At 58.2% G+C, this 27,230-nt stretch overlaps 1 protein-coding gene across 1 annotated transcript; it reads right to left on the bottom strand.

The window, feature by feature from the left end:
- Window positions 1-76: 76 nt before the first annotated feature.
- Window positions 77-27,230, bottom strand: SH3GL1 (SH3 domain containing GRB2 like 1, endophilin A2). Its single transcript, XM_027969852.3, has 10 exons — window positions 26,989-27,230; window positions 5,374-5,442; window positions 4,982-5,054; window positions 4,066-4,209; window positions 3,519-3,652; window positions 3,251-3,409; window positions 2,808-2,911; window positions 2,053-2,177; window positions 1,834-1,890; window positions 77-1,506 (listed from the first exon to the last, which is right to left on the bottom strand). The coding sequence occupies exons 1-10, from the start codon at window positions 27,031-27,033 to the stop codon at window positions 1,310-1,312; spliced, it is 1,107 nt and encodes a 368-aa protein (XP_027825653.1). The 5' UTR covers window positions 27,034-27,230; the 3' UTR covers window positions 77-1,309.

The raw sequence follows: 27,230 nt of genomic DNA, 5'->3' as shown, positions 1-27,230 counted from the left end.
AGGCTGGTGCCCATGCAGCCCTGTCCTGGCCGGAGACCCCTTGGGAGGGCTTGCCCTGCACCACCACCAGGCCAGAGACTGTAGAAAGAGACATTTAATACTTTTTTAAAAAAACATCAGGATTACATTTGGATCTGCCCCAGGCTATGACATCTGTGCCTCCTCCAGATGCTGGTTAACCAGGGGGCCTCAGGGACAAGAAGGGGGGCCTGATGTCCTTGGGGGCTTTATCAGTCACCAGAGGAGAGGAATGTGAGCCAGGCCAAGGGTCCCCTGCTGGCCTGGGCAGCTGCCTACCTTGGTGTGGAGGAGATGCCTGAGCCACTGTCCAGAGAGGGTGTGATGGCTGGCTTGGGACAGGGAGTTGCCTGGGACTCCCCAGGGGTCCCAGCACCAGGGCTCAGGAACATTCACTTGTCAAAGCCTTTGTGCTTGACCTTCCACATAGTGGAGGCTGGGCCCCCATGGTCCCGTGTGTGTCTGTAAATGTGTGTGTATGTGTACACGCACTGTATGCTGGTCATGGCAGCTTGTGCCAGAGAGAGATGCTCCCTGTGCTTGACTGGAGATGGGGCGGTGGGCATGAGTGTGTGGGATTCAATGCCCTGCAGGAGGGCGATGGCCTGTCCTTGGGGGCCCTGGCCTCTGAGACACCCAGCCTTGTCTCTTCGTGAGCCCCCAGCCAGAGGGAAGGGGCGAGGCCCTTCCAGGGAGGTGACATCTGTAGGCATTCATGGGCCCAGGGGACCCTGGAGGGGGGATTTAAAAGCAGGGTGGTGAGTCTCAGCCAGGGTGTCTTGCCTAGACCACCCCATCGCACCAACGTTCAGTCCCAGCCTTAAGTCTCTGGGCTGTGAGGGATGGAGGTGGGAGAGGACATGTGTACATGTGTGTGAATGTTGGATGGAGACAGGAGAGGATGTGCGTGTGCATGTATGTGTGTGGATGGAGGTGGGAACGAACGTGTGTTTGAATCTGTGTGTGTGAGAAAGAGGTGGGGGGAGAGGAGGAGGTCCACCTGGAGTCACCCACCCCTGGAAAGGGATAGGAGTTAGTGTTTCTAGGAGCACCTTAGTGCGAGCCTCCTCGGGCGGGCGGGTGGGCCGGGGGCAGAGTCTAGAGCAGCAAGACGGGGAGCACTGCCCAGCCCCGAGAGGGCCACGCGGAGTGGGGGAGGGAGCCCCTTGGCGGTGAGCGCTAGTGTGAACGGGGACCCCGCTGCCCCTGGACCGGCAGGAGGCAGGCCACCCCGCCGGCCACAAGCACCGCCCTGGCCGTGTGGAATGCAGAGATCTGGACGGAGGGGTGGTCACTGGGGCAGCGGCACCAGCACCTCCACGTAGCTGAGGGGGAAGAAGCCTGACTGGCCGTCCAGCATGCCCTCGTACCAGTTCTCATCGATCTGGTTGGTCAGCGTGATGATGTCGCCCTCATGGAAGCCCAGCTCCCCATCGTTCTCAGGCTCGAAGTCGTATAGGGCCTTGCAGCTCGGCTGGTCCAGGGGTGCTGAGGTTGGGGGGGGGAGTGGTCCAGGCTGTCACATACCCCAGGCAGTACGCAGGGTGATGCCACCTCCCCTCCTGCCCAGCTGCCTGGTCCTGCCCACCACCTCCCATGGCTGCCCAGAGTAGGAGGTGGTGAGGGGAGAAAGACTCTGGGAGGAGCTGGCGATGCCTCATGACATCAGGGTGTCAGTGAACAGAAGCACACAGCGCTTGGAGCAGTGAGGGCCAACTCTGCTTCTACTGGAGGTGGGGAGGGGAGGTGGGGGAAAGGACCCTAAACCCCACGTGGGAGCCCGGGGCAGGGCCTGTGCCCATGGGGGACACTCACGCATGCTCCTGCTGGGGGTCCGGATGGGCTTGTCAGAAGATCGGAAAGATGATGAAGCTGCTTGCAAACAAAGCACAAGGTGGACCGAAGATGCTGGGGTGGGGCCTGGCGCCCATCCCAGGGTTGGGTGGCGGGGGCTCTCTCACAGGGAACTGGCCCTGTGGCTGGGGGCTACCCTAAAAGGGGCCTGGGGCAGAGCAGAAGCCTCTTCCTCTTTACCTGTGATTTTGGGGGCCGCGGCACAGGGGAAGCCCCCGTTGGACTGCTCAGGCTCTCCGAGGTCCAGGAGCTCCCGCGGCTTGGGCTTATACTCCCGTTTGGGGCGTGAGGAGGCTTCCCGCATCCTGGAGGGGGTGCGTGCATGTCGAGGTCAGCTGCTACCCTGGGACTCAGGGTGCGTGTGGGGGGCTGTGTGAGGGGATACTACGCACGGAAACACTGGTGGGGGTCCCCTGGTGTGCCTCCAAGGCTGCCTGCAGGCTGGGCCCCACTGAACCCAGAAGCCTCCTTGGTGATGGCTGCCCGGGTGCTGCTGCCCCACAGACACCCTCCCCGCATCAGGGAACCACCCCCACCAGGACTTCCCTTCTCAAGGTCCTGGGCGCCTCCTGACTCTGAGATGGCCCTCAGGGCTGAGTGCCCAGGGAGACAGGGAAGGAGGAGAATGGCCTTCCAGGGACAGTCGAGCAAACCTTCTCCCCAAAGGACATCCCAAGCCTCTCCTCTGGGACCAGTGGGAGTGTGATTAGGTCTTGCTGTCTCCTGGGACCCCCACCCATGCAACCTGGGGGTTCTTTCTAAAAAGGAGGTAACCCCCACCTGCTGCTGCTCACAGCAGGGTGGGGCTCCCCAGGGGCAGGTCATCCCCCAGGCCCTAAAGGGCTGGCCCAGGTGGCCCCAGCCCCAGGCCACTGGGCCTCCTAATTGGCAGAGTGGGCCGCTATTCACAGGGAGAAGCCAGGGGCCAGACTCACCTTCGCTTGAGCTTGTCAGCCAGCTCATCCAGGATCTGCACGGCCTGCCGGTGGTAGTCCAGCTGGGCGTCCACCAGGGCAGAGAGCTGGCTCACCTGCTCAACCTGCAAGGGACGAGCCAGGGCTGCAGTACGGCCCTCCTGACCCCCATCTCCAGCTGCTGCTTGCAGGGAGCCTTCACAGATTGCTCTGGACATGGGCCCATCCCTGCCTGTCTGCATGACCCTTGAGCTGCAGCTGGAGGAGGGTGAGGGGCCTGAGGAGACCTTGAACCCTCAGGCAGCCAGTCAGCCCCCTGGGTCCTCTTGTACCCACTTTCTTTCCTTCACATCCTAAACAGGCAATAAGCCCACCCACGGCCCTGGGAAGCTGGCACCACCTCTGGGCTCACTTTCGGGGCTCCCCCAGGGTCCATGAGGAGGGTGCGCAGGCTGTATACGCACATCAGTCTCCAGGAGGTGGTGCATACTGGTCTCCGCCACCTCCTTGGACTCCTCAAACTTCTCCATGGCCTGGCGCAGCTCCTCGTCGGGGATTTTGCCCTGCCGCTTCTTCTTGTAATCGAAGTCCAGGCGGCGGCCCTCCAGCTTCTTCAGGTGGTGCTACAGGCCAGGACGGGGGTCAGGTCTCGTGCCCAGGGCCTCAGGGAGGGCCACCCTGCAGCACCTCCTGCTGGGAATCTGGCCCAGGCAGGGCTGGGTGGGGGCATACCTGGATCTCCTTCAGGTCCTTGTCACACAGGTTCTGCAGAGGGTCGATGAAGTTCTGCTTGACCTCAATGTCCAGGGAGTCCTTCACCTCAGCCAGGCGCTTCATGGACTCCCCGGCATCCAGCAGGGCGTCACCTAGGGAGAGCGTGGGGTTGGGGAGGAAGCTGTCACAGGAGGCCTTGGCCTGCATGACAAAGACACGTTACCCCCACAGCTAAGAACCTGGATGCCAGAACTGAGAACAAGGGACCCTGGAATTTGACCTGGAGCCACAGGGGCTGTGTGACAGCTTTTCGTGAGCCACCCTCCCAGCTCTCTGAAGGCACCCATGTCCAGCCTGGGTCAGCTGTCGGGGGATGCAGCTTTCCCAAGGCCATGACACTGTAGACAGTACTCATGGGAGACAGAGGGAGCTCCCACAGAAGCCTCGACTGCTCTCTTCCACGGAGCCAGCCAGCCCCAGAGAAGCTCCAGAGACTGCCCCATGTTCTCAGGTCCCCTCCAACCAGGGCCCCGACCCCATCCAGGCCCCCCCACCTCGGCCTCACCAAAGTTGGACTCGCCGCCCAGCTCCTTCCCATGGCGGATCATGCACTCGCCCAGCAGGCCCTCCGACTGTGGGTAGCCAGGGTTCTTCACCTGCCCTCGGATCTTGGACACCGTGTTGAGCATTGTCAGCTTGGCCCGAGAGGCTAGGAGAGTACGGGCCGGATGGGGATGGTCTTGAGGAGCCGCCAGGCCTGTGCTTGGCCAGCACCACTGGCTGTCCTCTGCCCATTCATTTCTGAAGTGCTCCCCCAGCCCAGGGAACCAGAACCTCCCAGACTTCTCCTCTCCTGGGAGCGCTGACAGTGGGCAGGAGCTGGGGAGGGGGGAAAGGGAGGTGTGCTCCTTGAGACCCCCAGAGAAGCCGGGTAGACAGGTCTAGGTGTGGACGGGTACAGGCACCCCTTTTCCAGGGGTTGGGGGACAGGCACGCACCCCCAGCAGCTCCAGTCCATCCTTGGCACAGGCCTCAGGTGGAGGCGGCTGCTGGTGCTGCCTGTCTGGCACCCATTCACCTTTCACCACAGAACCCAGCAGTCCCTGCCTCCCTCTTGGTCCCGAGACCCCACTGCACATCCAGAGGCAGGTACACAGCTGGGGCCTGCCAGCCAATTCACACTAGTCCAGCGAGTTGACTGGAAGAAAAACATGCTCTTTTCTGCTGGGACCACTAGCTGTAAGGGTAATTTAAGGCTAGGATCACGAAAAATGGGAGCTGACAGATAAAGCGGTAGGAGACCCTGAGGACATCCTTTGAATGCCTGGATCCAGCCACGCCTGAAACCACCCACCCCTGGATGTTTCAGTTCTTTGGGCCCATGCCCTTCTTCTTCATGCTTCAGGAACCAGAGGACTCCTGACTGCCAGAGACCTGAGGAGTTGGGGTGCAGATCCCTTGCAGCTGATAGGTGCCCCTACCTGGGTTGGGCTGCAGGTACTCAATGGTTCTGGCCAACACTTCTGTCACAGCCTTGCTGGTGACATCCACCTTCTGTAAAGAGAGTCCATGTGTGGAGTTTCAAAACCATCAGGGTGCCTGAGGCCAAACCAGGAGCCCCTGGACAGCCCTCAAGCTGTCAAGTTCCCTGCCTGCCTCAGCATCCACACGGGAACCCCCTGCTGCTTTGGGGTCTCTCTCCCTCCTTGCTGGTGGTTGCGCTGTGTCCCTACCACTACCTGCCCAGAGCTGGGGGAGGCCTGCAACCCACCCAGACCCTCCTCATGAGCCTTGCGGACCCGAGTGCTCAGGGCCAGGCTCTGTGGGGGTTGGTAACACTGCCAGGCATCAGACAGGTGCGTTCTCCCATTACCTTCTCCATCTCTTTGAAGTCATCGTCAAGCTTGGTTCCTTCTGCTCCTCCGACCTTCTCACTGACCAGCTGGGGGACAAAAGGAGTGAAAAGAGTGTGAGCCGAGGAGGAAAGCGAGGGGTCAGAACGGCCATGATGGCTTCCCAGGGATGCTGGACATGGCAGCCAATGACGGGGGAGGGATCTAAAAGAGGTCCTTGCTCCAAACCTGCACACTCCCGCAAACCCAGGGTTTGTCCTGGGGGGGGCCCTCTCTGGTCATGCCCACGTGGTCAGGCTGTGCAGACTGTCTGGGTCCCCCTTATAGGCTGTGGTGCCCATGCCTGGACAGTGTTGCTGTAGTTCAGCTCCAGGTGAGGGGCCAAGGCTCACGGAACTGTGACCTCCCTCTCCCACTGAACTGCCACTCAGGGAAGGAATATCGCAGACCACTGCTCTGCATCTCCCCTGCCCCCACCCACCCCCCGGGGCCAGTAATGAGCAGGTCCCGAGGCCGAATGATGAGCACCAAGTGGAAGGGAAGACCAGTCCTGCATGGGCCAACTGTCACGGGGCCGGAAGTCACTTCTGGTATGGGCACACACACATGCACACAATTTCCTAATGGCTGGCAGCAGTCTGCCCACCCCTTGGGACAGCTCCAGGGGCTCCTGAGGGCAGGAGCCAGCACTGTTCAATGACTGGCCCACTGCCTTCGGCCTGTGTGGTCTTGGGCTATTGAGGTCACGGCCTCCGTTCTTGCCTCTGTAAACCTGGGGTGACAGCTGTGCACTCCCGGGACTACTGTGTGCAAGTGTGTGCTTGGGGGGGCTCCCATGATGCCCGCACTGCCCACCCCAATGCCCCATTATTTCTCCTGAGCATCCTGTCTCCATGGAGGCAGAGCTGCAGGGCAGGCCCAGGCTGTAGGGCCTTTATCCCTGCCCTGCCCACCCAGGGTCTGGGGGCATTGCTCAGGTAGCTACACACCCCGGCCAGTCAGGGCTCTCACGGCAGCTGCACCCTGGAGTCCAGAGGGCATGGGGCACAGGCAGGAGGCAGGCCTGGCTCAGGGACCTCCTCAGACAGGCAGGGGCTGTGCACCTGATTCTGACTTTACAAGGGAAGGCCTGTCTCTCCTATAGGTGTTTCTGGGGCATCCCAAGTTTCATGGGACGGTTTCACTTCTTTTGATAACGACCAAACGGACATTCTCGAATTCAGTGGTTGCCAGAGGGAAATGAGTGAGGTATCTGATGTGAGACGAGACACTTCTGGTGAACCGGGAGGGCTGCTGAAGCGCCAGGGCTCAAAACCACACCTTCCGGGCCGAGGGCCTGCTCGGTGCAGGGGGCCTGGGCGCCTGCAGGGACCACGTCCTTCCTCTGAGCGGGGAGGGCACGGGCAGACCCCATGGCCTCTTCCAGGCTCCCTGGGAGTGTCACCTCTGGGAGACCCCTACAGTTACCACGTGGGCCCTCCTTGTTCCGGCCCCTGGAGGCCCCGCTGGGAACATCTGGGTCCCTACCAGTCTTTTTGTCCCCCCAGACCCCAGGAGGGAGCACTAAGCTCCAACCCCTTGGGCTGACTGGCCTCAAGCCCCTTCTCTCCAAGACTCACAGTCCAGAACTGATGCAAATGGGTGAGAGGATGACAAAAGGCCAGAGGGAAGAGAGGGAATGGGCAAGCCACAGGGCAAGCCACAGGCCAAACGCAGCGAGAGCATCAGGGAAGGGAGGGGCGCTGAGGGCAGGGTCCCTGAGGAGGCGAGGACAGCTCTCCAGAGGAGGGGCAGGGGGCCCACAGGAGATCTGCAGGCAGGGGTGCTGCCCAGTGAGGCTGTGGGCAGGACATGCCCACCCAGGTGGGAAGATGGACTCTGATGCTCAGTCCTGCCCAGGGACTCTGCACACACCCTCTGGGGCGCAACAAGGGCAGCAGCGCCACCATGCAGGTGACACCTGCACCCGCAGCTTCGGCATCCCACACCCGCACAACCTGCTGATGGCCCCAGCCTGTGGGAGAGGGGCCCGGCAGGTAACGGGGTGTGCCTTCTCTCCTGTCTGTACCCAGAGCCCCCCACCCCATCCATCGTCTCACGGTGGACGGACTCACCCCACTAGCTGAGGCCTGCACAGCTGTGGCACCACCTGGCATGGGGGACAGCTGAGCAGGTGGCTGACTGCTACCCACTCTCCTGCAGGGCTGTGACGGCAGTGGTGTGGGAACCATGGCCTCCTGGGCCTGTGCCACTGGGTGGGAGCCTGAGCAACTGGCAGTGGCCCACACTGGCTGCCACCATGACACCCACGCTGGTGCCTCCCAGGGGAGTCATGGGGCCAGGCCTGGCAGCAGCCTTTGGACGTGAACTTGCTGCTGCCTGTCGGACAGGCCTCTCGGACTGCAGCCTGGATTCACTTCTGTCCTGGGAGGCGCTTCCCATGTTCCATAAAAGTCCAGAACAGCGTCTTTTCTGTTAGAACAGGAAGGAGGCTGGGCAGCTGCTTGGTAAAAAGGCTCATGAGTGGTTCTGAGACCAGCCGACAGGTGTGCTGCCGAGGCAGGGCTGCTCTGTGGCCCTGTGAGCACAGGCCTTGAGTTTGGCCCCTGTGACAACGGCTCTATGGGCGCACTGCTGGCCTCTGCACACCCACCCAGCCACGCACGCCTCTGACCACACAGGGGGCTCCCTCTGTGGCCGGTTCCTCCAGTGCTGCCTCTCTGGGGAAACTGACCAAGCCAACCCCCACCGCATGCTTGGTCTGACCTGATTTGTTGATGTCGTTCAGTTGCTCAGTCATGTCCAACTCTTTGTGACCCTATGGCCTACAGCCCTCCAGGCTCCTCTACCCATGGGATTCTCCAAGGAAGAATACTGGAGTGGGTTGCCATTTCCTTCTGGGGACCTTCCCAACCCAGGGATGGAACCCACGTCTTCTGCATTCGCAGGAGGATTCTTTACTGTCTGAACCACCAGGGAAGCCCAGCCTGTATTATGGCTCCAATATCCTCTGGGAAGAGTGCCCTGCCCTCAGTTCAGGCTGCAGGTACCTCCAGGGCGGGTTGGGGGCCACAGCTGTGGTGTGAACTGAGGGGCACCCGAAGCTGTGGAAAGGTTACTGCCACTGAACGGGTGGAAGGACCCCCAACCTGTTTCCCTGAGAGCTGACCCACTCGGGCTGCTCTGCCAGGACGGCCTGAGTTCATCTGGCATGTGGACCTGAATGGTGGGATTTAGATGACACGCTCATGAGTTGGCCCAGTTCAGGCTCCCATGTTGAGGAGCAGCAGAGCTGTGTGCTCTGAGGACAGCAGTCCCGGGCACCTGGGGAGGGAGTGAGCCTGGAAGAGAGGTGGGTCCTTGCTGCTGAGCACCTGCACGACCTCCACCCACGAGAGTGGCCCCATGGGCACTGATACTAAAGACCAATAGGAGGAGGGGGCTGTTCTCTCAAAAGACAACTGTTCTTCAGCATTCTAGGCCTTTGGCCACATTTGGAGAGGAGTTAGGAATCTGACACGCGGGAGAGAAACAGAGAATGCACATTGGAAAAACCCCAAAACACAGGATGCCATGTGCCAAGAGCCAACAGAGCAATTGCTCCAGGAGCTCAGTGGAAAACAAGAAGGCAGGAGAACCTTCTGTCCTGGAAGGGGGGCTTGGGGATGGATGGCAGAAGCTCGGATCCTGCTGAATGGGACATGCCGAGGGGAGGCCTTGTAGTTGAATAGTCTTGGCAGGGAATCCTGATCAAATACAACATGGAAAATAAATGGCTGATCTATCTGCAGGCTCGGTGACCCAGGTAGCCGATCCGCTTTGATGAATTAAGAGTTTAAAAAGCAGCGGGAGGAGGCTGGCCCAGAGGAGTGGGAGGTGGGGAGAGAAGCAGCGCTGCTCAGGACCTGTGGTCCAGGATGGATGCTCCGCACGTTCTGCTCGGCATTTTCATGCCTCATGAGCCAATGCGCTGACCTGGGGGGCCACCACCTCTTGAGTTAACAGCGGAGGTCCCTGTCCTATCCCAGTCCCTCTCCTGCCCTCCGCCCAGCTAGCTTCTCCCTGCCTGCTAGTGACTGCTGGAGAAGCCCCCACTTCTCTGTCCCTCCTCATAGGGAGAGTCAAGCCCAGTGCCAGGCTAGGGGCTGGGGGCAGCCACTCTTGGGCCGTGGCTGGAGAGCTAGAACAGACGGCATGGGACAGGCGATGAGGGTGAAAGGGCCTTGGGATCCAGCCCCCACCCATCCCCTGGATTTGGGCTGGGGAACGCCCTGTAGCTGGGACACAGGGACCCAAGACTCTCAGGCATGAGCACTCCTGGCTCCAGCCTGCGACCACCACAAGGAGGAGCCCACCACCTTGGCAGAGACTGTGCTGGCTCTGAGGAACGCCCCTCTGGTGAGGGAGAGAAGGCAGGGGAGGCTGGGTAAGTCACAGCGCCCAGTGCGGTCTGGGCTGGAGCTCACAGCACAGGGTACCCCACACTGACATGGCCAGCCCAGTGATCCTCGGCAGGGCTGAGAGATGCCTGAACGGGGAGGCCAGCATGGGGACGGGATGGGAGGAACATGGGGATGGACATGATCGCCTCCACATCCCTTCCGACTGCGGTCCCCTCCCTGCCGGCCTCCTAACATCTGGGAGCTGCTCACCAAACACCTCAGAACAGCCCCTTCTACTTTCCTTTACGGCCTCTGTCTCGTGACTTGGAGAGCCTACGAGGCGGACAAAGCCAGGCTGGCCTGCTGCCCAGTCGGCACACAAAGCCTCTGGCTTTCTCGAGTCTTCTTTCTGCTTGGGCCCTGGGCCCCTGACTAGGGGGTGCTGGCAGGGACTCGGAGGGTGAGCTCAGGTGATTGACACCTTTCTTACGAAGGTGAGCTGAGGGTGCTTCCGAGGAGGTGATGTACCATGCAACACTGCCCCAAAGCCCCTGTCGGTCCCTGCCTGCAAACCTCCGGTGGCTCCGGGTCGGGATGATCTCCAGAGTCTGGGCCCCCATGAGCTGCTCGAGTATGAAATGCCTGCCAGCAGGGGCGGAGCTTGGATTCCAGGCAGCCTGGCTCCCACATGGCTCTGAGTAGAGGCTATGAGGTGTGGGGCTGGGCCCCTGCCCCAAAGGGCAAAGGAGGGGTGCCACTGAAATGAGGACCACAGAAACACCATCCACACCCACATGAGGCTTCACGTGGAGGGCAGTGATCAACACCTTTGCCCAGGAGACCGGCAGCAAAAGCCTGAGTGCTCTGGCAGCAGGAGAGCCTCCTCCATCCCGGGCCTCAAGCGCAGACTTGTGAGCTGACAGAGCAGAAGGCACACCCCTCCGTGAAGCCCCACAGAGGGAGGTGTCCTGTCGAGTCACAACTTCCTTCAGCAGAGTCACAGCTTGCTTCAGCAGATCGGGAATTAAGGTCAAGCCTCTGGGCATGCACTTCCTCTCCCCCTAGGGACCAAAGCTAAACAGTTTGTGACGGCAGCTCTGTGAACAGGAGCAGAGAAAACCCTCCATTGAGTACCATGACCACTGGATCTGGCCCCAAGGGGCAGACATGGACCTCCAGACATGGTTCCACACAGCATGTCGGGGTGTATGTGGAGCTTGAGCTGTTCTCTCAGCAGAGTGGGTGGTACCTTGGGCCTGGGGCTGGCACGGAGATGCAGGCTCAGGAGCAACACCCCTGGGGTCCCCAAGACTGCAGGGACAAGCCTGCAGCAGGGCTCCCAGGCAGCGGTGGGCTGTTGCTGTGGAGACGAGCCTGGCCTGGGGGCCTTGGTCAGACCTAGCTTCCCGCAGTCTGAAGCCCCCTGGCTTCTCTGCCCTGTGGTGCTCCCTCCTGCCTCCCTGCAGACTCTCCTCTCAGGACTGGCTTGGTGGGTAGGGAGCTGAATGCCGTGTGAGTCCCAGCGGCCGCTCCCCTGCATGGCACATGCTGCTGAGATGAGGGGGGAGACCGTTACATGAGAAAAACCCCCTCAAAGTCACGTCTGGCTTAATTCAGAGTCTGATCTTGACGTGGCAGGGCACCAGGAGCAAAGCAGGAACCAGTGGTTGGAAAGAATGAACCAGAGGTGGCAGCAGTGATGGGAGGGGACAGTTGCTCAGGGACTGTCCAGGCTGTGATGAGCTGGTGGACGAGGTCCCAAGACAGAACAGGGTGCAGTCCGACCTCTGCTGTTGCAGGCTTTGGGGGATCCAGCACCCACAGCCCTCCCACCCCTGTCGTGGCAGACACCCAGAGCTGCTCCTTCACCCCTAGGCTGATGACCAAGTCCCTAGACCCCCCCCCCCCTCCATAGCAATCACACTGCTGTCCCCACGGGGCCTCAGACTGGCTTTACCCGTCACGAGGCCCCTGTGGACCCCAGAACCCTCTCCCCCTGCCTGACTCAGGCCTGTTCTGCCCTGGCTCAGCCTCTCCTCACCCCTCCTAGGGACTCAGCCTCACAGGGGCCCCCACCTCGGCCTTGCTGGGCTTCCTGCCCAGGACAGCTCCCAAGGCTGGGAGGATGCAGGTGGTTGTGACCCCAACCGGCTGGCAGGCTTTCCCCTCACAGCCCATTGGCCCGAAGCCACAGGCCCGAGTGTTCTCTGGGTGCTCTGTGGAGGGGGCGGGGGCCTGGGGTCAGGGCTCCACAGCGCCTAGTCCCGTCCCTTCTGGGGACCACTCCCCACGCTGACCCCCAGCCCCCTGAGCACTGACTCCAGTGATGTCTGGTCCTGGGATTGCTGTTAAGGCGCCAAATTCCTCCACGAGAAAGCAGAAGCACTGGACAAGAACCGTTCCCGCTCTCACTTGTGATCAACCAGCTCCCAGTGCATTTGGTGGAATCGGGGAGGAAGTAGCCCCCTTGGGCGCTGGGACGGCTGTGGGGCGGCTTCCAGGTGAAGCACTTTTGGCTTGTTTGGGGGGGGGCGGGAGGCAGGACTGCTGGAGGGGAGGTGGGCCCCATTGGGCCCACCTCTAATGTGTCCACAAAACACAGCAGAGACGCCTAGTTCCTGGGACCTGAAGTCTAGCTGGCCCTGTGGTCAACCTTGAGGACCCCAGAGGAAGGGGTGGAGCCACGGAGACCTCCAGCACTCACTGGCCCAGCTGCAGCCGCCGGGGAGTCGTCTCCACCTCAAATTAATAAGTGGAAAGACTGACAATCCAGGAGGTGATGTACCTTGCCCAGGGCCAGGCAGTGAGGTGTATGTACACGTGTGCGTGTGTGTGAGAGACGAAGCCAGACAGCAGGGGTGACTGGGTCACCTTGTTCTGGAGGCTGCCCTGCGTCTCCCTGATGTTGCTTCCTCACTTCAGAGACTGGCTGGGATGTCAGGGTGCCAGGGACGCAAGATCTGACTACAAGCCCCACCCCTCCCACCTGGCTGGGGAAGCATCCTGGGGAGTATGAGGTCATATCCCTGCCCCGAGAGCAGGCGGTCAAGAGGATCACAGCTGTTCCTGGACACTGATGGGAAACACACTGGGGATGGCCAACCAGGACGACACCCGGCCCGTGGTGAGTGCACTGTCCGGAGGCAGAAGGCCTGTGTTGGGGGACCTGGCGGCTCTGCCCCGCACCTCCTGGAACTCCAGTCTCTCACACTGCACCCACCACTCCAGGGTGGCCTCAGCCTACAGCCCCAGGGACGTTACAGAGCTCTCTATGCATACCAAAGGCACACTGGACCGTGAGCTGTTCATGGAGGGGGGACACCAGTCACATGCAGACCCCTGAGCAGGGTATGATGCCACCTACATGGGGAGGATCAGATGGGCCCGCCCCCACCCTCACTGAACAATCCTGCCCCAAATGCTACTCGGGGAGGTGATGGGCCAAAGCCACAGGGCCGGGCTGAGCTATCGGGAGCAGAGCCAGGTAGGGGCTCAGGATTCTGTCTCCTTGGGAGAAGGGGAGAGGTGGGCCTGACCCAAGCTGCCACCCCAGGCTGTGCCGAGGATTTTTACCCCACAACTGCCAGCGATCAAGGCTCATCTTTCAGGAATGAATTCCACCTGGAACTCTTGCCAGTGCTGAAAAGCCCAGGTGTAAATTGGCCTTGTACATTTTCATTTCTCATCTCAGGGATGAGGAAGGAGGGCTGTGCGTCACACAAGCGGGAAAATCAATTTCAGATGAAAACTTATAAAAAGAAACACCCAACCCACAAACAAATGAGGTCATAAATCCCCCGAGTCCTGCTGGTGAGGCCACACCCGCCCTGCACTGCTGCCCCTGAGCCGGAGTGCGCCGTGGGGGAGCTGCCGCCTACAGACCCACCAGGGGGTGTCCAGGCACACAGCAAACTTCTGTCCAGCGTGTCTGAGTAAACAAGGTGTTTCACAAACTCATCTTTTTGTCAATGGCAGAGCTGATCCAGGAGCAACCCTTCAGGAAAGAGACAGGAAACAGGGCTTGGAAATCCTGTGAGGCTCACGCACAGCTGTTCAGCCTCCAAAGGCACTGGAGCAAACTCCGCATCCAATGCCATCGCTATAGCCGACCACAAAAGAGGCTGTGGACACCAGAGTACATGTCTCAAGGAGGGGCCACGTGCACCCCAATGACAACAAGCTAAGGTGATGAAAGCCCAGACCCCCTGGAATGCTGTCTCCCCGTCTCTAACCACTTCCATTCTGAAAGGCCTAACTAATGTGAAGCTACCTCTTCCAGGAAGCCCTCCTGATTCTCCATTACCCACCTTTGAAGGACCCAGGTAGGAGGAGCCTGACCACTGGCTACCCTCTCCCATTACCAGTCCTGGCACCTCCTCACTGAAGGCCAACCTCACACTGGACCAGGCTCTGTTCCACAAAGGTGCACACTCACCCTGCGTCAGAGTCTCTGCTATGCTGTTCCTTCTGCTCCAAACCTTCCCACAGCTGGATCCTGTCCATCTGGTCTCCCTTAGAGCTCCCTCCTCAGAGGGGCTGTCCTGACCCACCCATCACTCTCATTCTCTCAAGCCCACTGGGCTGCGAGTGAGCGACCCGGGCACTTCTGTACCGTCCATGCTTGGAACTGTGTCCAAGACTAGAAGTGCTTCCTTGATACTTAGTGCCCGTGGGAGGAAGGAAGGACCTCACACGGGTCTGACCTCATGGCACTACTCCACACGGCTAAGCACCGAGGACCTGAGAGATGACCAGATGACAGCATCCCTGACCCCCGTACCACCCCCCCACCCCCCGCTTTCCTTTGTGTTGCTTATGGGAAGTTCAAGTTAGGCCGAACTCTGCCTGGGGAGGCTGCCTGTCTACATCCCCACTCTCCACTTGAGGTCTGCCCACAGCCGGCCCCCCTCACCAGAGGGCAAAGGGAAAGTGTGCAAAGGAAAAAAGTCTGAGCAAGATGGGCCTAGGCTGGGGACTCCTTAGTGGCTCAGTGGTGAAGACTCCACCTGCCAATGCAGGAGAAATGGGTTCGACCCCTGGTCCAGGAAGATCCCACACGTCACAGAGCAGCTAAACCCGTGCACCACAACCACTGAGCCTGTGCTCTAGAGCCTGGGAGCTGCAACTACTGAAGCCCAAGTACCGCAGAGCCTGTGCTCCGCGAGAGAAGCCCCCGCAAGCAGAAGCCCGTGCAGCACAACTAGAGCGCAGCCCCCGCTCACCCCAACTAGAGAAAGCCTGTGCAGCAACAAAGACCCAGCACAGCCAAAAATAAAACCAGACGCCGGGCCCAGGCCGATGCGCATCCAGGGTACTCTGGTCCCGAAGTGGGGTAGTCTCCTATCGACAGAAGCCCCCGTGAAAGGGGTGCGCCTGCAGTTTGGGAGGACAGGACATGAAAAAGGCAGGCTGACAGGCAAACAGGCTTGAAGGCCAAAGGGAAACAGCCCCCAAACTGGTCAGGCTGCAGCCAGAGAGGCCACACACCCGGGGTTCGCGGATCATCGAAGGTAGGCTCAAGGGGAGGAAAGAAGCTCCGAGTGGGTGCTGAGGCACGCACCCTTATCTGGCACACCAGCTGGGCGGTGACAGCAGGTGACTCAGGGCCACTGAGACCAGTTCTTCAGGTGTGGCTACCAGAAGCAACTGACTGGGTGGGCCACAATCCCAGGACAGCACATGGCAAGCCAGGGGGGTGACCAGTCCCTCCTGGGCCACAAGTCAGATGCCAGCGCCCTGCCACCCTGCATGGCTGCTCCTCCCTCTGTCCCCCACCCTATTTGTCCAGAGGTACCTTCCCTTCTGACCTGCAAAGTCAGTCCTGAAAACCTGGAGCAGGAAGGAAGGAATCTTGGCACAAGATGAGACCAAGAAGGGCTTCCAGGGCCAGATGGGCCCCAGATCCTGCTGCTCCTGAACCCTGGCTACCATCCCCTGCGGTGGCAGCACCAGGGGAGGGAGCTGCCCCTTCTCAGGAGGCACAGCAGGACTGGCCCACACACTCTCTGATGTTACTGTCTGCCCCAGTGGTTCTCAGGGCCCATCTCCTCTGTCACCTTTATTCCAGCCAATAGCACCCGGGATAGCCTCCCCTCCCCACCTACACACGCCCTGTCTAGCTAACTTCCCACCAGCTGCCCGCTGTTGACAGGGCAGGTAGCGCCCAGCAGACGGTAGATCAGTATTTGCTGAGATAACAGACCCCCGCTCTCAGGACCTCTGGGGAGAACACCCCCAACCAGGGGTGTCAGCAATGAGTCCAAACAAGGGTGTGCCCATGAGCTCCTGGGGCAGGGCTGAGACATAGGGAGCAGCGGGGGTGTCAATCGCAGACAGCCTTGTGTCTTAACGTCAACCCCTCTGAGCCTCAGTTTCCTCGACTGTGAAATGGGGAGCTGATGACTCACTGTGGGGTCTGGCCAGGAACATGCCTCAAGAACCACAAGCTGCTCTGCAAAGATGAGTCTGCTGTTCCCCACATGATGCAAAGCCCAGGGAAAGACTAAGCCCAGGAGGGCAGGGAGCTGGAGGTGAGGCCCCGCACAGGCACAGTTCAGAGGCAGGGCATGCAGAGCTACTAGAAGACTGGGATGTGAAGATGCCCGAGTCTCTGGAGTGAAGGCCCTCTGCACATACCAGGATACGTGTGAACACTGCGTGAACTATGTCGCCAGCAGGCTGAGGTCCCAGCTGTCCGTTTACCCAAAGCCCCTAGAGACCACAGCCCAGACTCCAGACGGCTCACGGTACTCCGTGTGCTGCTGATGGGTGACACACATTCTAGAGCTCTACTTGGAAGCAAACAACAGGGTTTGAGGGAGGAGGATGGGCAGCAAGCCCAGCATGGCTCCTGCCAGCCTGTGGGGCGCCCCATCTCCTCCTGCTTCTGCTGGCCGACCCTCAACACCCTGGGGGGCTTTCTGCCCTGACTCCCAGGAAGTCCCACCCATCCCATCATGGCACATTAAGAGTCGGCCTGTCTTTCAAGATGGTGCCAGTATACACCCCAAGACACCATGCTTACACTCTGCGTGTAAGAGACTGTGCCCAGCTAAGCCGGGGTGTCTTGCTACATTTGCCAAGATGGCTGGGCAATGCCTTTATAGTTTTTTGCAGGAGAAAAGCTGCCCTGCCTTGGTCCCCAGATCTTCCTTCTCTGTTGTCACCTTGACACACGTGTCTGGTGTTGCCATTTCCTGAGCTAGGAGCAGGAAGAATATTCCAATCCCTCTTCACCTGATGACGATGGTCTAGGGGCCAGGGCCTCCTCCCCTCCCCCTCATACCCAGACAGCCTCTGCTCCCCTGGCAGGGCTGAGCCCACAGACAGGCAGTGTCTGGGCTCCTGGACCACCGCAGGGCAGCCGTGACCTGGAAGCCCCAGTGTCCAGGGCTCCCAGGGAAACCTGCACGCTGCTCTCCCTTTTCCTCCCCATGTCCACGGTCAAGGCCAAGGCCTGGGTCGTCTCGCGAGTCGCTCCTGGCTTCTCCGTACTGGGCGTGTGTCACAGGACCCTGCGTCACATTTGCCCTAGTCCACTTGCTAAGCCGCCGTCACCCTCCCACTCTGAGCTGATCCGCCCTCACTCTGTGTCATGCCAACTGAAGAGGTGGTGCTTAAAATCTACATGGTCATGTTAAAAGGGCAGTCAGTAGTCTAGGACTTGCCTGGTGGTCCAGTGGCTAAGACTCCATGCTCCCAATGCAGGGAACCCGGGTTTGATCTCTGGTCAGGGAGCTAGATCTCCCCTGCAGCAACTAAAGATTCTGCATGCCACGACTAAGACCCCTTGCAGTCAAATAAGTAGATAAAAACAAACACACACAGCAGGAATCTAGAGGAACTCTGGGACCTCATCTGGGGCACACCCACATGACTGCTCACGGCCACGCTGAGAGCAGAAACGCAGCAGTGGCCTCAGTGCCCGCTGCCAGGGGAGGGACACATGGTCAACACATAAAGGACCACAGGGAGCTGTGGAAGTGAACCTGAGTCACAGGCTTTGGGTGGATGAAGGGCGCCAGCAGTGTGAACGGAAAAAGCAGACTGAGAAAGCTGCCCTGGGACGCTGTTGAGGCGCTGTGAACTTGAAAAACAAAGCTGCAGGCTCCCCAGTGGGGAGTTCACGTGCGGTGACGCATCAGGGAGGGGCCTGCAACACTCAACCATGCTGCGGGTGTTCACTCAGCTCTCCTGGGGGCCTGGCTGTCGGCGGGTCACTCTACCCCTCGCTCGACATCCAAGACAGTTTAGCACCAACTCAAGTGCTTGGAGAGGGATGTGCCCTTTATGGTGCACTAGCGCTGCCTAGCGTGGGGGAGAGTAGCTGAGCACACACTGCCTGGACAGCAGTCAGCTCCCCTCCGGGCGCGGCTGGGAGTTGAGCGGCCTCCTAGACTCAGACCAGGCAGAAGGCCCTCCACCCTAGTCCCCTGGAACAGCATCCTTGCGTCCTGGGTCCCCGACGTACCCTGTCTCCACAACTTCCCATGGAGGCATCCCAAACCCACAGTGCCTCCTACCTACCACCGGCCAAGGCCAAGGGCACAAGGTGCTCTGGGGTGAAAGGGGACAGGAGGCCACTGGCGGGAAAGGCATGGTGATGAGGAACCCAGAGAGGTGTGAAGTAAATGCATCAAGGCTGGGGGAGGAGGAGGAACCTCAGAGAAGTCTCTGGGGCATCACCCACACCAAGCTGTAGCAGGACAATGGGTGGGGAGCTGCAGCTGCTCCAAGGCTCCTTGGGGCCGAGATGCTGACCTTGCGGGACAGCAAGACTTCCCCAGCTTGGAGGAAATGCCCTAGGAGAGGAAACTTAGGCCAGAAGGTAGGGGTAGGGGACATGGAAATCCTTGACCCCATTCCCTCGGCTGGCCTCTTCTGGACAAAGGGTGGCCTTGACAGGCCAGGGCTGCCCTCTGGACTTCAGACAATTAAGGCTCTGATGATCCGAGGCCATCAAGTTGACGGACACCTGCTGGGGTTGGCCAAGGGGCCTCAGAGTGGGGAGGCAGGTGCCAGGGGACGGGGAGGGAGTGCTGCCTGAAGTGAGAGAGTTCCCGGTTTCCTTCCCTAAGTCTCTGCTAACTCTTGGGGCCGAGATCCAAAATGACCAGAGAGAAACCATCCGTCAACTGCTCCCGCTTCAGAGAAGGTGGGACTGGCTAGAGCTGTGCTGGCCAGCGTGGTGTCGGGGGACTAAGCACACAGTCTAAACAGGGACACAGACTGTCAGGCCTCCTCCTCCCCAGATCCTTGGGAAATCCACCCTCACCCCAGAACTCTCTCTTCTGAGACTTAATTCAAGCCTGCAGGAGTTCCTGGTTCCACATGAAGACTGTAGGGGCAGGGGAGGGGTGCCAAGAGGAGAGAGAATGCAAGGGACAAGTGAGAAAGCTAGTCCTGCCATGATCCCCTTCCAGTACCCTTCGTTCTGGCTAGGAGAAACTTCCTGGTGGATACTTGTTTTTAAAAATAAATTACTTTTAGGCTTTCTTTTTGGCTGTGCCACATGCCATGTGGGATCTCAGTGTCCCAACTAGGGATCGAGGCCGTGCCACTGCAGTGGGCGTGGAAGCACAGTCTTAACCACTGGACTGCCAGGCAAAGTCCCGGTGGGAAACTTGTGGTTTCACAATTCTTTTCACAAGAGAGCAGACCCCAGCTTCAGAGGTCAGGAATCCAGGAAGAATTGATTACATCGCTTTGTTTCTACTGTATATGGTGATCCTGTTACTATGATTTATTACAAGAAATAACATTAAGATCCCTTTTTAAAAAACAAACTTAAAAAATGAGTCTATCTGAAGGTCAAATTAATGAATTAATTCAGGCCCCAGGCTAAGAGCTTGGTGCACAGTATTTACTCCAGGCTTAGATACTGAGGAGATTGATACAGCAGGCTCCCAAGTCCTCGGGGCAAGGACAGGGAAGGTCAGGGCTGGGCCTCAGGTGCATTGGGCCTAGGAGCCCGTTGCATTGCCTGTACCAGCCAGCCGGTCTGGGACCACCATCTAGAGGGAGGCTGGGTGTGTTGTGACTGGGGATGAAGATCTGGAGGGGTGAGGGGCGCCAGGGAGGGAACTCAGGTCCAGGAAGGAGAAGGCCCAGAGGCAGGGTAGCAAGTCCACAGAGGGTACCAACAGGGCCAAGCAAAGGACAGGGAGAAAGCTGGCTGCCTGTTGGAGGAAACAGAAGAGGCAGAAGGCGGCCAAGGGTGGAAGCCACAGGGGAGCTGGTCAAGTCCAAGAGCTCAGAGGTCCAGGAGCCCAGCAGGCTTCTGAGGTCAGAGTGGTTGAGCCCAGGGATCTCCTTTCCCCAGGAAGCTGGGCACCTTCCATTAAGTTTGGACCTGGCTGTCGGGTCGGAGCAACAGAGACTGCCTGTGACAAAGTCAAGTGCAGGTTCCTCTGGGCCTGGAGCCCTCAAAGCAAATTCAAAGCAAAGAGGACAACCTCTGAGCTCGGATGACTTATTTTTTAAACCAGTCGGACCTGTTCCTGACTGAGGCCTCGCTGGCCACCCTGCCTCACACTGGTACCATCATGGCACCGACTGCCCCACACCTGCTCTGGGGAGGTGTCCACCATTCCTGACAACTTGGTCAGTGAGCCATGACCTGCAGGGACCTGGGCCTGTCCCCACCCACCAGGCAGCCCCCTCCCCCCTCAGGAGCTCACGCCCAGTGAGAGGAAAGCGTACTGGGTGTGAGGATGTGCCCGGTGTGCAGAACGGGGGCAAGAGACCACTGGGCCAGAGGCTGGGAGGGAGGAGAAGTACTTCCGGAGAGTGGACTGAGAGGCGGCAAGGATGAAGGAAAACCCCAGGGTCTGAGAGCAAACAGGAAGTGGACAGGAGAGCCGGACAAGGGTGGGGAAGGAGGGACGCTACAAGGCCAAGCGGACCTGCTGGACTGGAGTGTGCTGTCCACACGCACGGGAGGGTGGGGAAGGAGCTGACACGGCACCCCAAGTCACCAGGGATGCTCCCCTCTGCAGGCCCAGCTCTGCCTTCTCTCTCATGCCCAGATGGACATCCCACTTTTGCACTCTCACAACCCACAACTTGGGGCAAATGTCTCTTGGCCCACCTGATATTCACTGAATTCCTCAATGGCCCCTGGGCGGGCTGTCTCACACTGGGGACAGGGCACGGCACCTCTGGACGACTGTAATACCCAGGTGTGGAAGTCTGAGCCACTGGCAGCAGCTCTTCCCAGAGAGGCAGCGATTGATGCTGAGTCAGGTCCTTTGGAGGAAATCGCACGTCTGTTTTCCCGCTGTGGCTGGGAGTATCCGAGTGACCCTCCTCTCGGGCCCAGTCAGCAGGTTTTTCTAGGAGCTGAGTGGAAAAGGAAGACGAGGCCATCCTCTGGGAGCCTGGGCTAGTGGAGCCTGGAGGACTGCTCAACAGGAAATGAGCACAATGTACCCAAAGTGCAGCACTAGGGAGAAGTGGCTGTAAATTCAGCCCTGGGGAGGGGGGCAGGGAGAGAAGAGGTGGTGTGGGGAGAGAGAAGAGGGGGAGGGGAAGGAGGAAGAGGGAGATGAGAAAGGAGGGGGGCAAAGAGCAGAGAGCAAGCAGCTGCTGCTAGTCTGACATTCCTCCATTCGGCTTTCCAGGGACGGCTTGAGAAAAAGTCCAGAAAGATCACCCCTAACGTTTCCCCAGGGAACGGCCTGGGCAGGGCTAGCGGGTAAAGATCCCTCCACAGGTCCGCAAGCTCCCAAACCCTCCAGCAGCTGGGAGGCTCCAGCATCAAACCCCCCTTAAACCTCAGAAACCTCCCCCGGCCCCTCCCCCGACCTTGGAAACCATAAACAAGACAGTTGGGCTTTCCTCCCCTACTACTCCAGCCAATGACCTGATGCCTCTGAAACCCTATGGAGGAAGCTGGCTGCGAGCCCCAAATAAAGAACTAACTTTCCCTAGATTGGGTCAGTCTCAAGATATTGGCAACAAAGAGGAGAAGGCAGTGATAGGGGCCAGGGCAGCACTAACTGTGGTCCCTGACCCAGGGTCAAAGGCTTTGGGACATGCAGGCCAGAAGCAAATGGCGGGCCCGAAGGGCCCAGTTGCAGCCTGTCTGTCTGTCCTCGGAGGAGAGACACAGAGGGCTGCACAGAGGGGCACTGGAAGGGCAGGCGGAGCACTCAGGGCCCCGAAGGAGGCTGGCTCTGGAGGGACACTGGGGGGACAGGTGGGTGGACGGCACTGTTTTCTGGGTTCAGTTGCTAAGTCTGCGACAGTTCTGGGGTCTCAAAACTGTGATAGCCTCCAATTCCTGAAGCTGAGCAGGGAGATACTGAGAAACCTCTCACCTCACAGGCTCTTATTAAGTGGCACACGGAGTATAATTAAGTATCCTACAGCCTGGCCTCAAAACACACCCAGATAGGCAGGGCGATCAGCTCCCACTGAGTTCTGTGATAAACTGCCTTTACTACACCCAAGATTCATGAGTCACAGTGAGCTTCAGGCTCCATACACAGCAGTTACGAGCAGTGGACTGAGAACATGATGAGCCCCTGGTCCTGGCATGTTAATAACGAAGAGCTGCAGGATGCTGCCTGACTCTGGGGCGCCTCCCTGATGGTGAACAGTGGGTCCTGCCCAGGTCAGGTTAACCTGGTTTTACGGACAGGCCTGGGAAGCATTGGAGATGAGAGGCCCCTGCTTCCTTCGGGGAAGGGCAGTTTTGGGTTGCTTTTGAAGCTCCACAGCCCAGCCTACAACACAGGGCTGGTCACTGTACCCAGCTAGCTTGTGAGGCAGGATGGGATCATCTCCGCCCGGGGTCCTGCAGGGACACGGTGAGGTCAAGGGTCTTCCTACGGATGAGTCAGCAGAATGGTTTCCTGCAAGAGTGGACTTAACCCAGTTCCTGCTACACGTGGACAAGGCCACGGCCAAAAGCCCTTCCCACATCTGCTGCCCTGAGGCAGAAGGTTTTCCGGGAGTGAGTGCCTGCAGCTGCTGGGCTCAAGGTCCTGAGCCAGAGACCACTCCCACCCCCACCCCCAGACCTTGCCTGACACCTGTTACTCCCAGGCTCCACACTTTGATTCGTGCTGACACTTAAGGGGTTATACGTTCCAGATTTTTGTGTCCTAAGATCACCCACGTCTGTTACTCAGCAGGCCAAGTACTTTGCTGGGAAATCAAGAGTGTGATTCCACAAAATGAAGTTTAAAAAATAGGTCGGAGCAGGCAGTATATGGGAGACCTCTGACATTTCCCCAACTACTGCTTACTCCTACAAGTTGGGGTCGGGGTCCCCTAGTCCTTCCCCACCCCCACGCCTCTCCCAGGAAGCTCAATCTTTCCTCCTAGACACCAACGCGGGGCCTAGAATCGAACAAACTTCAAAGTTACGGGATACGGTGGTCATGAGTTCCCCTCCTAGCTTGGATGGAACCAATCTTTTGGTTCAAACTCTCTCCCTCCTTTCAGGCAAAGAAAAAAAAAAAAAAGAAATCAGGCCAGCATTCCAGGCAGCTGCCAGATCTACCCCTAGTTACACTCTCAGATCTCCACATAGCACTGCCACAAGAATGACCAGGAAACCAACAGCAGCTTAGGTGGAAACTAATGTCACCCACACACACTACAGTGACAAGTGAGCTTTTGAGGCTGGAGCTCGCTAGTGGGTTCCTCAACCCACCTCTATCCCCCAGAAAGACTCATAAAGGCATCTCCCCCCAGTTTAGATGTGCACAAAGACCAGGCGGTACTGACTGGCATTATTACATGGGGAGGCGGGAGAGGACCACAACCACAGGCCTGGGACAGACACCTACTTCTTTTTTTGCTTTATGCTATGGATTCCTCAACATTCTTCAGTTCAGCCTGTCAGTGACCAGAAGTAAAAACTCACAAACTTCCCACTCAAGCTCAAATCGCTTTTGTTTAAGACCTGAAAGCTTTCACCAGAGAGGAACTGTTGCGGAACTGGTCATGCCAGCTACCGGAAGCTGGTTTGTCACCGATGTCTTCAATGAGGGAGACCTGCCGGAAACCAAGCTTCTCTACTCCTGGCTCTCTGTCACGCATCCACCTTTCTCAATTTAGAGACGACACTGTTACAAGCCTTTGAAATCAAGAACCTGTTTCAGAGCAGCGCTTCTCAATGTTGGTGCTTCTGTCATTTGGACAAGATAACTCTTGCTGGTATAGAAGGCTGTTCTGTGTGTTACAGGGTGTTTAGCAACCATTCCTGGCCACTACCTACTCAGTGCCACTAGTGTCTGCTCCCCAAGGCCTGACAAAGCCAAATGTCCCTGGGGTGCTGCACGGAGAGGAAAGGGGAGAGGGAAAGGTTAGTCACCTCTAAGTGAAGAGGTGCCAATACAAGCTTGACAGATGCCAGTAGATACTCTGGGGTTCTTCTGAGGACCCCAGGGGAGATGCGGTGTCTGGGTGCTGAGTTTTACGTATGTGTCCATCTGCATATATCAGGTTATCTCTTGTTTCAAGAATTAGAAAAAGCAGGCAGCTGCCACAAGAATGCCCAGGAGGGATTTCTGTTGTTGCTGTTTGGTTTGGTTTGGGTAAAATTATCCTCACTTTTCTCAAACTGTAAAACAGGGTTTCCCAACCTCAGCACTGCTGACATCTGGGGCCCAGTACACTGTAATACAATTACCTCCCTCCAAGTTTTGACAGCCAAACATGCCTCCAGACATTGCCAATGTCCTCCAGAGGGTGGAACTGGCCCTGGCTGAGAACCACTGTCCTACTGGAAGACAAATGCCCCCCAATCCTTTGGTGTAGAAAGGGGAGTATGCTGACCCTTGGGCCAGATAAAGTGAGACTGAGACTGAGATCAACAGAGACTGGTTTAAAACATGTTCACTTGGTGAACCCTCAATATATACTAAGACTTAACAGAAATGTTACCTGGCCCAGACGATCCTATCCTGAGGACACAGAAAGAGGATGAAGGCGGTGTTTCTAAAATCAACACAAGAAATACGCAGAGAGGTGGACATGTCCAGACCCACAGTGGAGGTCTATGGAAACTATTGCAGAGGGAATGGAACACAGCCAGGGTGATTCTTGAGAGCACAACTCAACAGGGACTTGGTCACGAGGCCAAGACGACGGCTCCCAGAGGAGGGCGTGGCCATGGCGGTGATTCTTCGGGACTGGGCCCCAGAATGCCGCGATAATAAACTGATCTGAACCACCAGCTTACGCTGCACTGGGCTTTCCAGGTTTCTAAGCGCTCCCTCTAAGTGCTACATTCAGGTCTGAATGCAGGGCATTCTTCCTTCCCTGAGAGGAAAGGCTCAGGTGGACACCCTGAGAGCCCCAGCTAGTCCCTCCAGCACAATGGGTCTTCTGGGGGCAGGATGGGCTACCAGCCTGAGGCTGGAGCGGGGAGGGTTTCCAGAGACCCGACCACAGGAAGGAACAAGGTGGCCCAGGAGTTCTTCCAAGACCTATAGTTCTTACATGAGGGGCTACATCAGGGTGCAAGATAGTGAGCAGCACTGCAAAATGCTCTGGTCAAGTGTGCAGCGAGGCGGGGCGGAGGGGGAGGTAGAGGCTTGCTGGGCCAGGTTACTCATTCCATCCTGCTGGAGCACAGGGCTGTACTCTGAGCAACAACCCTAGAATCCATCTAGATTAAGTTTCTCTTCCTCCAGTGTTTAGCCTGGAGTCAAGAGACAGACCCCAAATATCTTTAGCCCTGTCTAGGATCATTACTTTCCCCCTCAAGGGGCCAAAGGTCCCGGCTGTGTATCACTGGGGACACATTTCTCTTCCCTCCCACTGGACCTCTCCAAGTCCTGGGTTAAAGTCTGGTTTGCCAGCACTGCCTAAAGGATTCCTATGACCATTGCTCGTTCCTTCCTGGAGTCCATCCACACAAACTCCAAACCTAAGATTCTTAAGGGATGGAGAAATCTGGGAACTTTTTGGATTTGAGCCTATAAACTGAATTTTACATTTGCCTAGTTTTCTGAAGAGCGGATCCACTCAGCTTTCACCAGATTTGTGAACAACGGGGCCTGGAATTTCCAAAACACCTATTCCGTCCATCACAAGTAGAACACTTAAACATTCTTGGATTCCACATTCCACTTCTGGGAACTTAACCTGTAAAGCCAATCCTACCTGTGAGCAGAGATACTCACTGGCTATTCATAACAGTACTGTACATGGCAGAAAACTACTTGAAACTATCTAAACATCCATCAATAGACAAATAGTTAAAAAAAAATCATGGTAGACTTCATGGAACGGAATATCACGTACCCATTAAAAAGATCCAGGAGGAGGTAGAGGAAAAGCAAAGAAGGAAGATGAAATACATGACATCTTATCTCTTCAAAAGAACAAAACAAAACAACAGAATTGAGCAGTAGGCTCTAGTGCTGGGGCTCTAGGGGGAGGGGGGAGAAGGGGGGTTCCCCTAAAGACATCTGGCAGCATAGGAGACATCAGTGGTTGTCACAACTGGGGGAGCTCCTAAATCGACTGGGAGGGGGCCAGGTGTGCTGCTCAATGCCCCAGAGTGCCCAGGATGGCTGCCAGGACAGAGAAAGACCCGAGGTGGAGAATTCTGACTCTAGTATGATCTCCAAGACACAGTTAATGAAAACCAGCAAGTACATGGTTCTGTGTAGACCATGCTACCACTACGTGGGTTTTTTAAAGAAGAGGCGTACACTTCTCTTTGGTTAACTGGTGACAGTCTTGTTTCTGGGGAGAGGGACTGGATGTCTGAGGAACTGAAGTGGGAAATTGACTTTTCACTCAATCCTTTCAGTTCTGCACCCGGCCCACTAAGAAGGCTGTTTGTCATCTTTGAAAAAAAGAATTGCTCTCGACACAGAATTCCCTGCCCCTGGGCTCTCTGTGTCGACAGCCTCCGGACGGCTTCTTCCTCTTCTCTCTCTCCGCTCCCTCCCTGACCTTTTAGAGGGAAGGACAGGAGGCGAGGGATCCATGTCCGGGAACAACCTCTGGGTGCATCTCTGCTCCCCTCCACCGTCTGCCCACCATCCTCGAGGAGACTGGAGCCCACATGGCGGACAGAGCCTGGGCGCCCTCGCACGCAGACCCTGTCCCTCCTAGGCTGTACCCACCCTGCGAGGGACGCGTGCCAAGATCGCCCCCTCCCTACCTCCGGTTCCCTCCTGAGTCAGGGCCAGGCCTGGCATCGCCTGGCCCCCATCCGAGCAGTCTGAGCCCGGGGCTCGCCGCACACCACCCCCACCCCGCCCCGCCTCGGCCTCCGCTCACCTGGCTCGCCTTGTAGAACTGCTTCTTCAGCCCCGCCACCGACATGCTGCCTCCCGCCGTCGGGCCTGCCGCCCGGACCCAGCGAACCGGAGGGACCGCGCAGGCGACAGGTTTCCGGGCGCCACCAGCCCCTAGCGCGCCTCAGCGGGCCCCTACGGCACCGCCTCCGCCGCCCTTAAACCAGCCCCGCCCGCCCCGGCGCCGCCTCAGACCCTCGCGAGCTCGCGCGGCCAGGATATTAC

Source organism: Ovis aries, chromosome 5 (genome assembly GCF_016772045.2).
Source record: "Ovis aries strain OAR_USU_Benz2616 breed Rambouillet chromosome 5, ARS-UI_Ramb_v3.0, whole genome shotgun sequence".
NCBI classification, from domain to species: Eukaryota; Metazoa; Chordata; class Mammalia; order Artiodactyla; family Bovidae; genus Ovis; species Ovis aries.
This window is presented reverse-complemented; position numbering and strand designations above follow the sequence as displayed.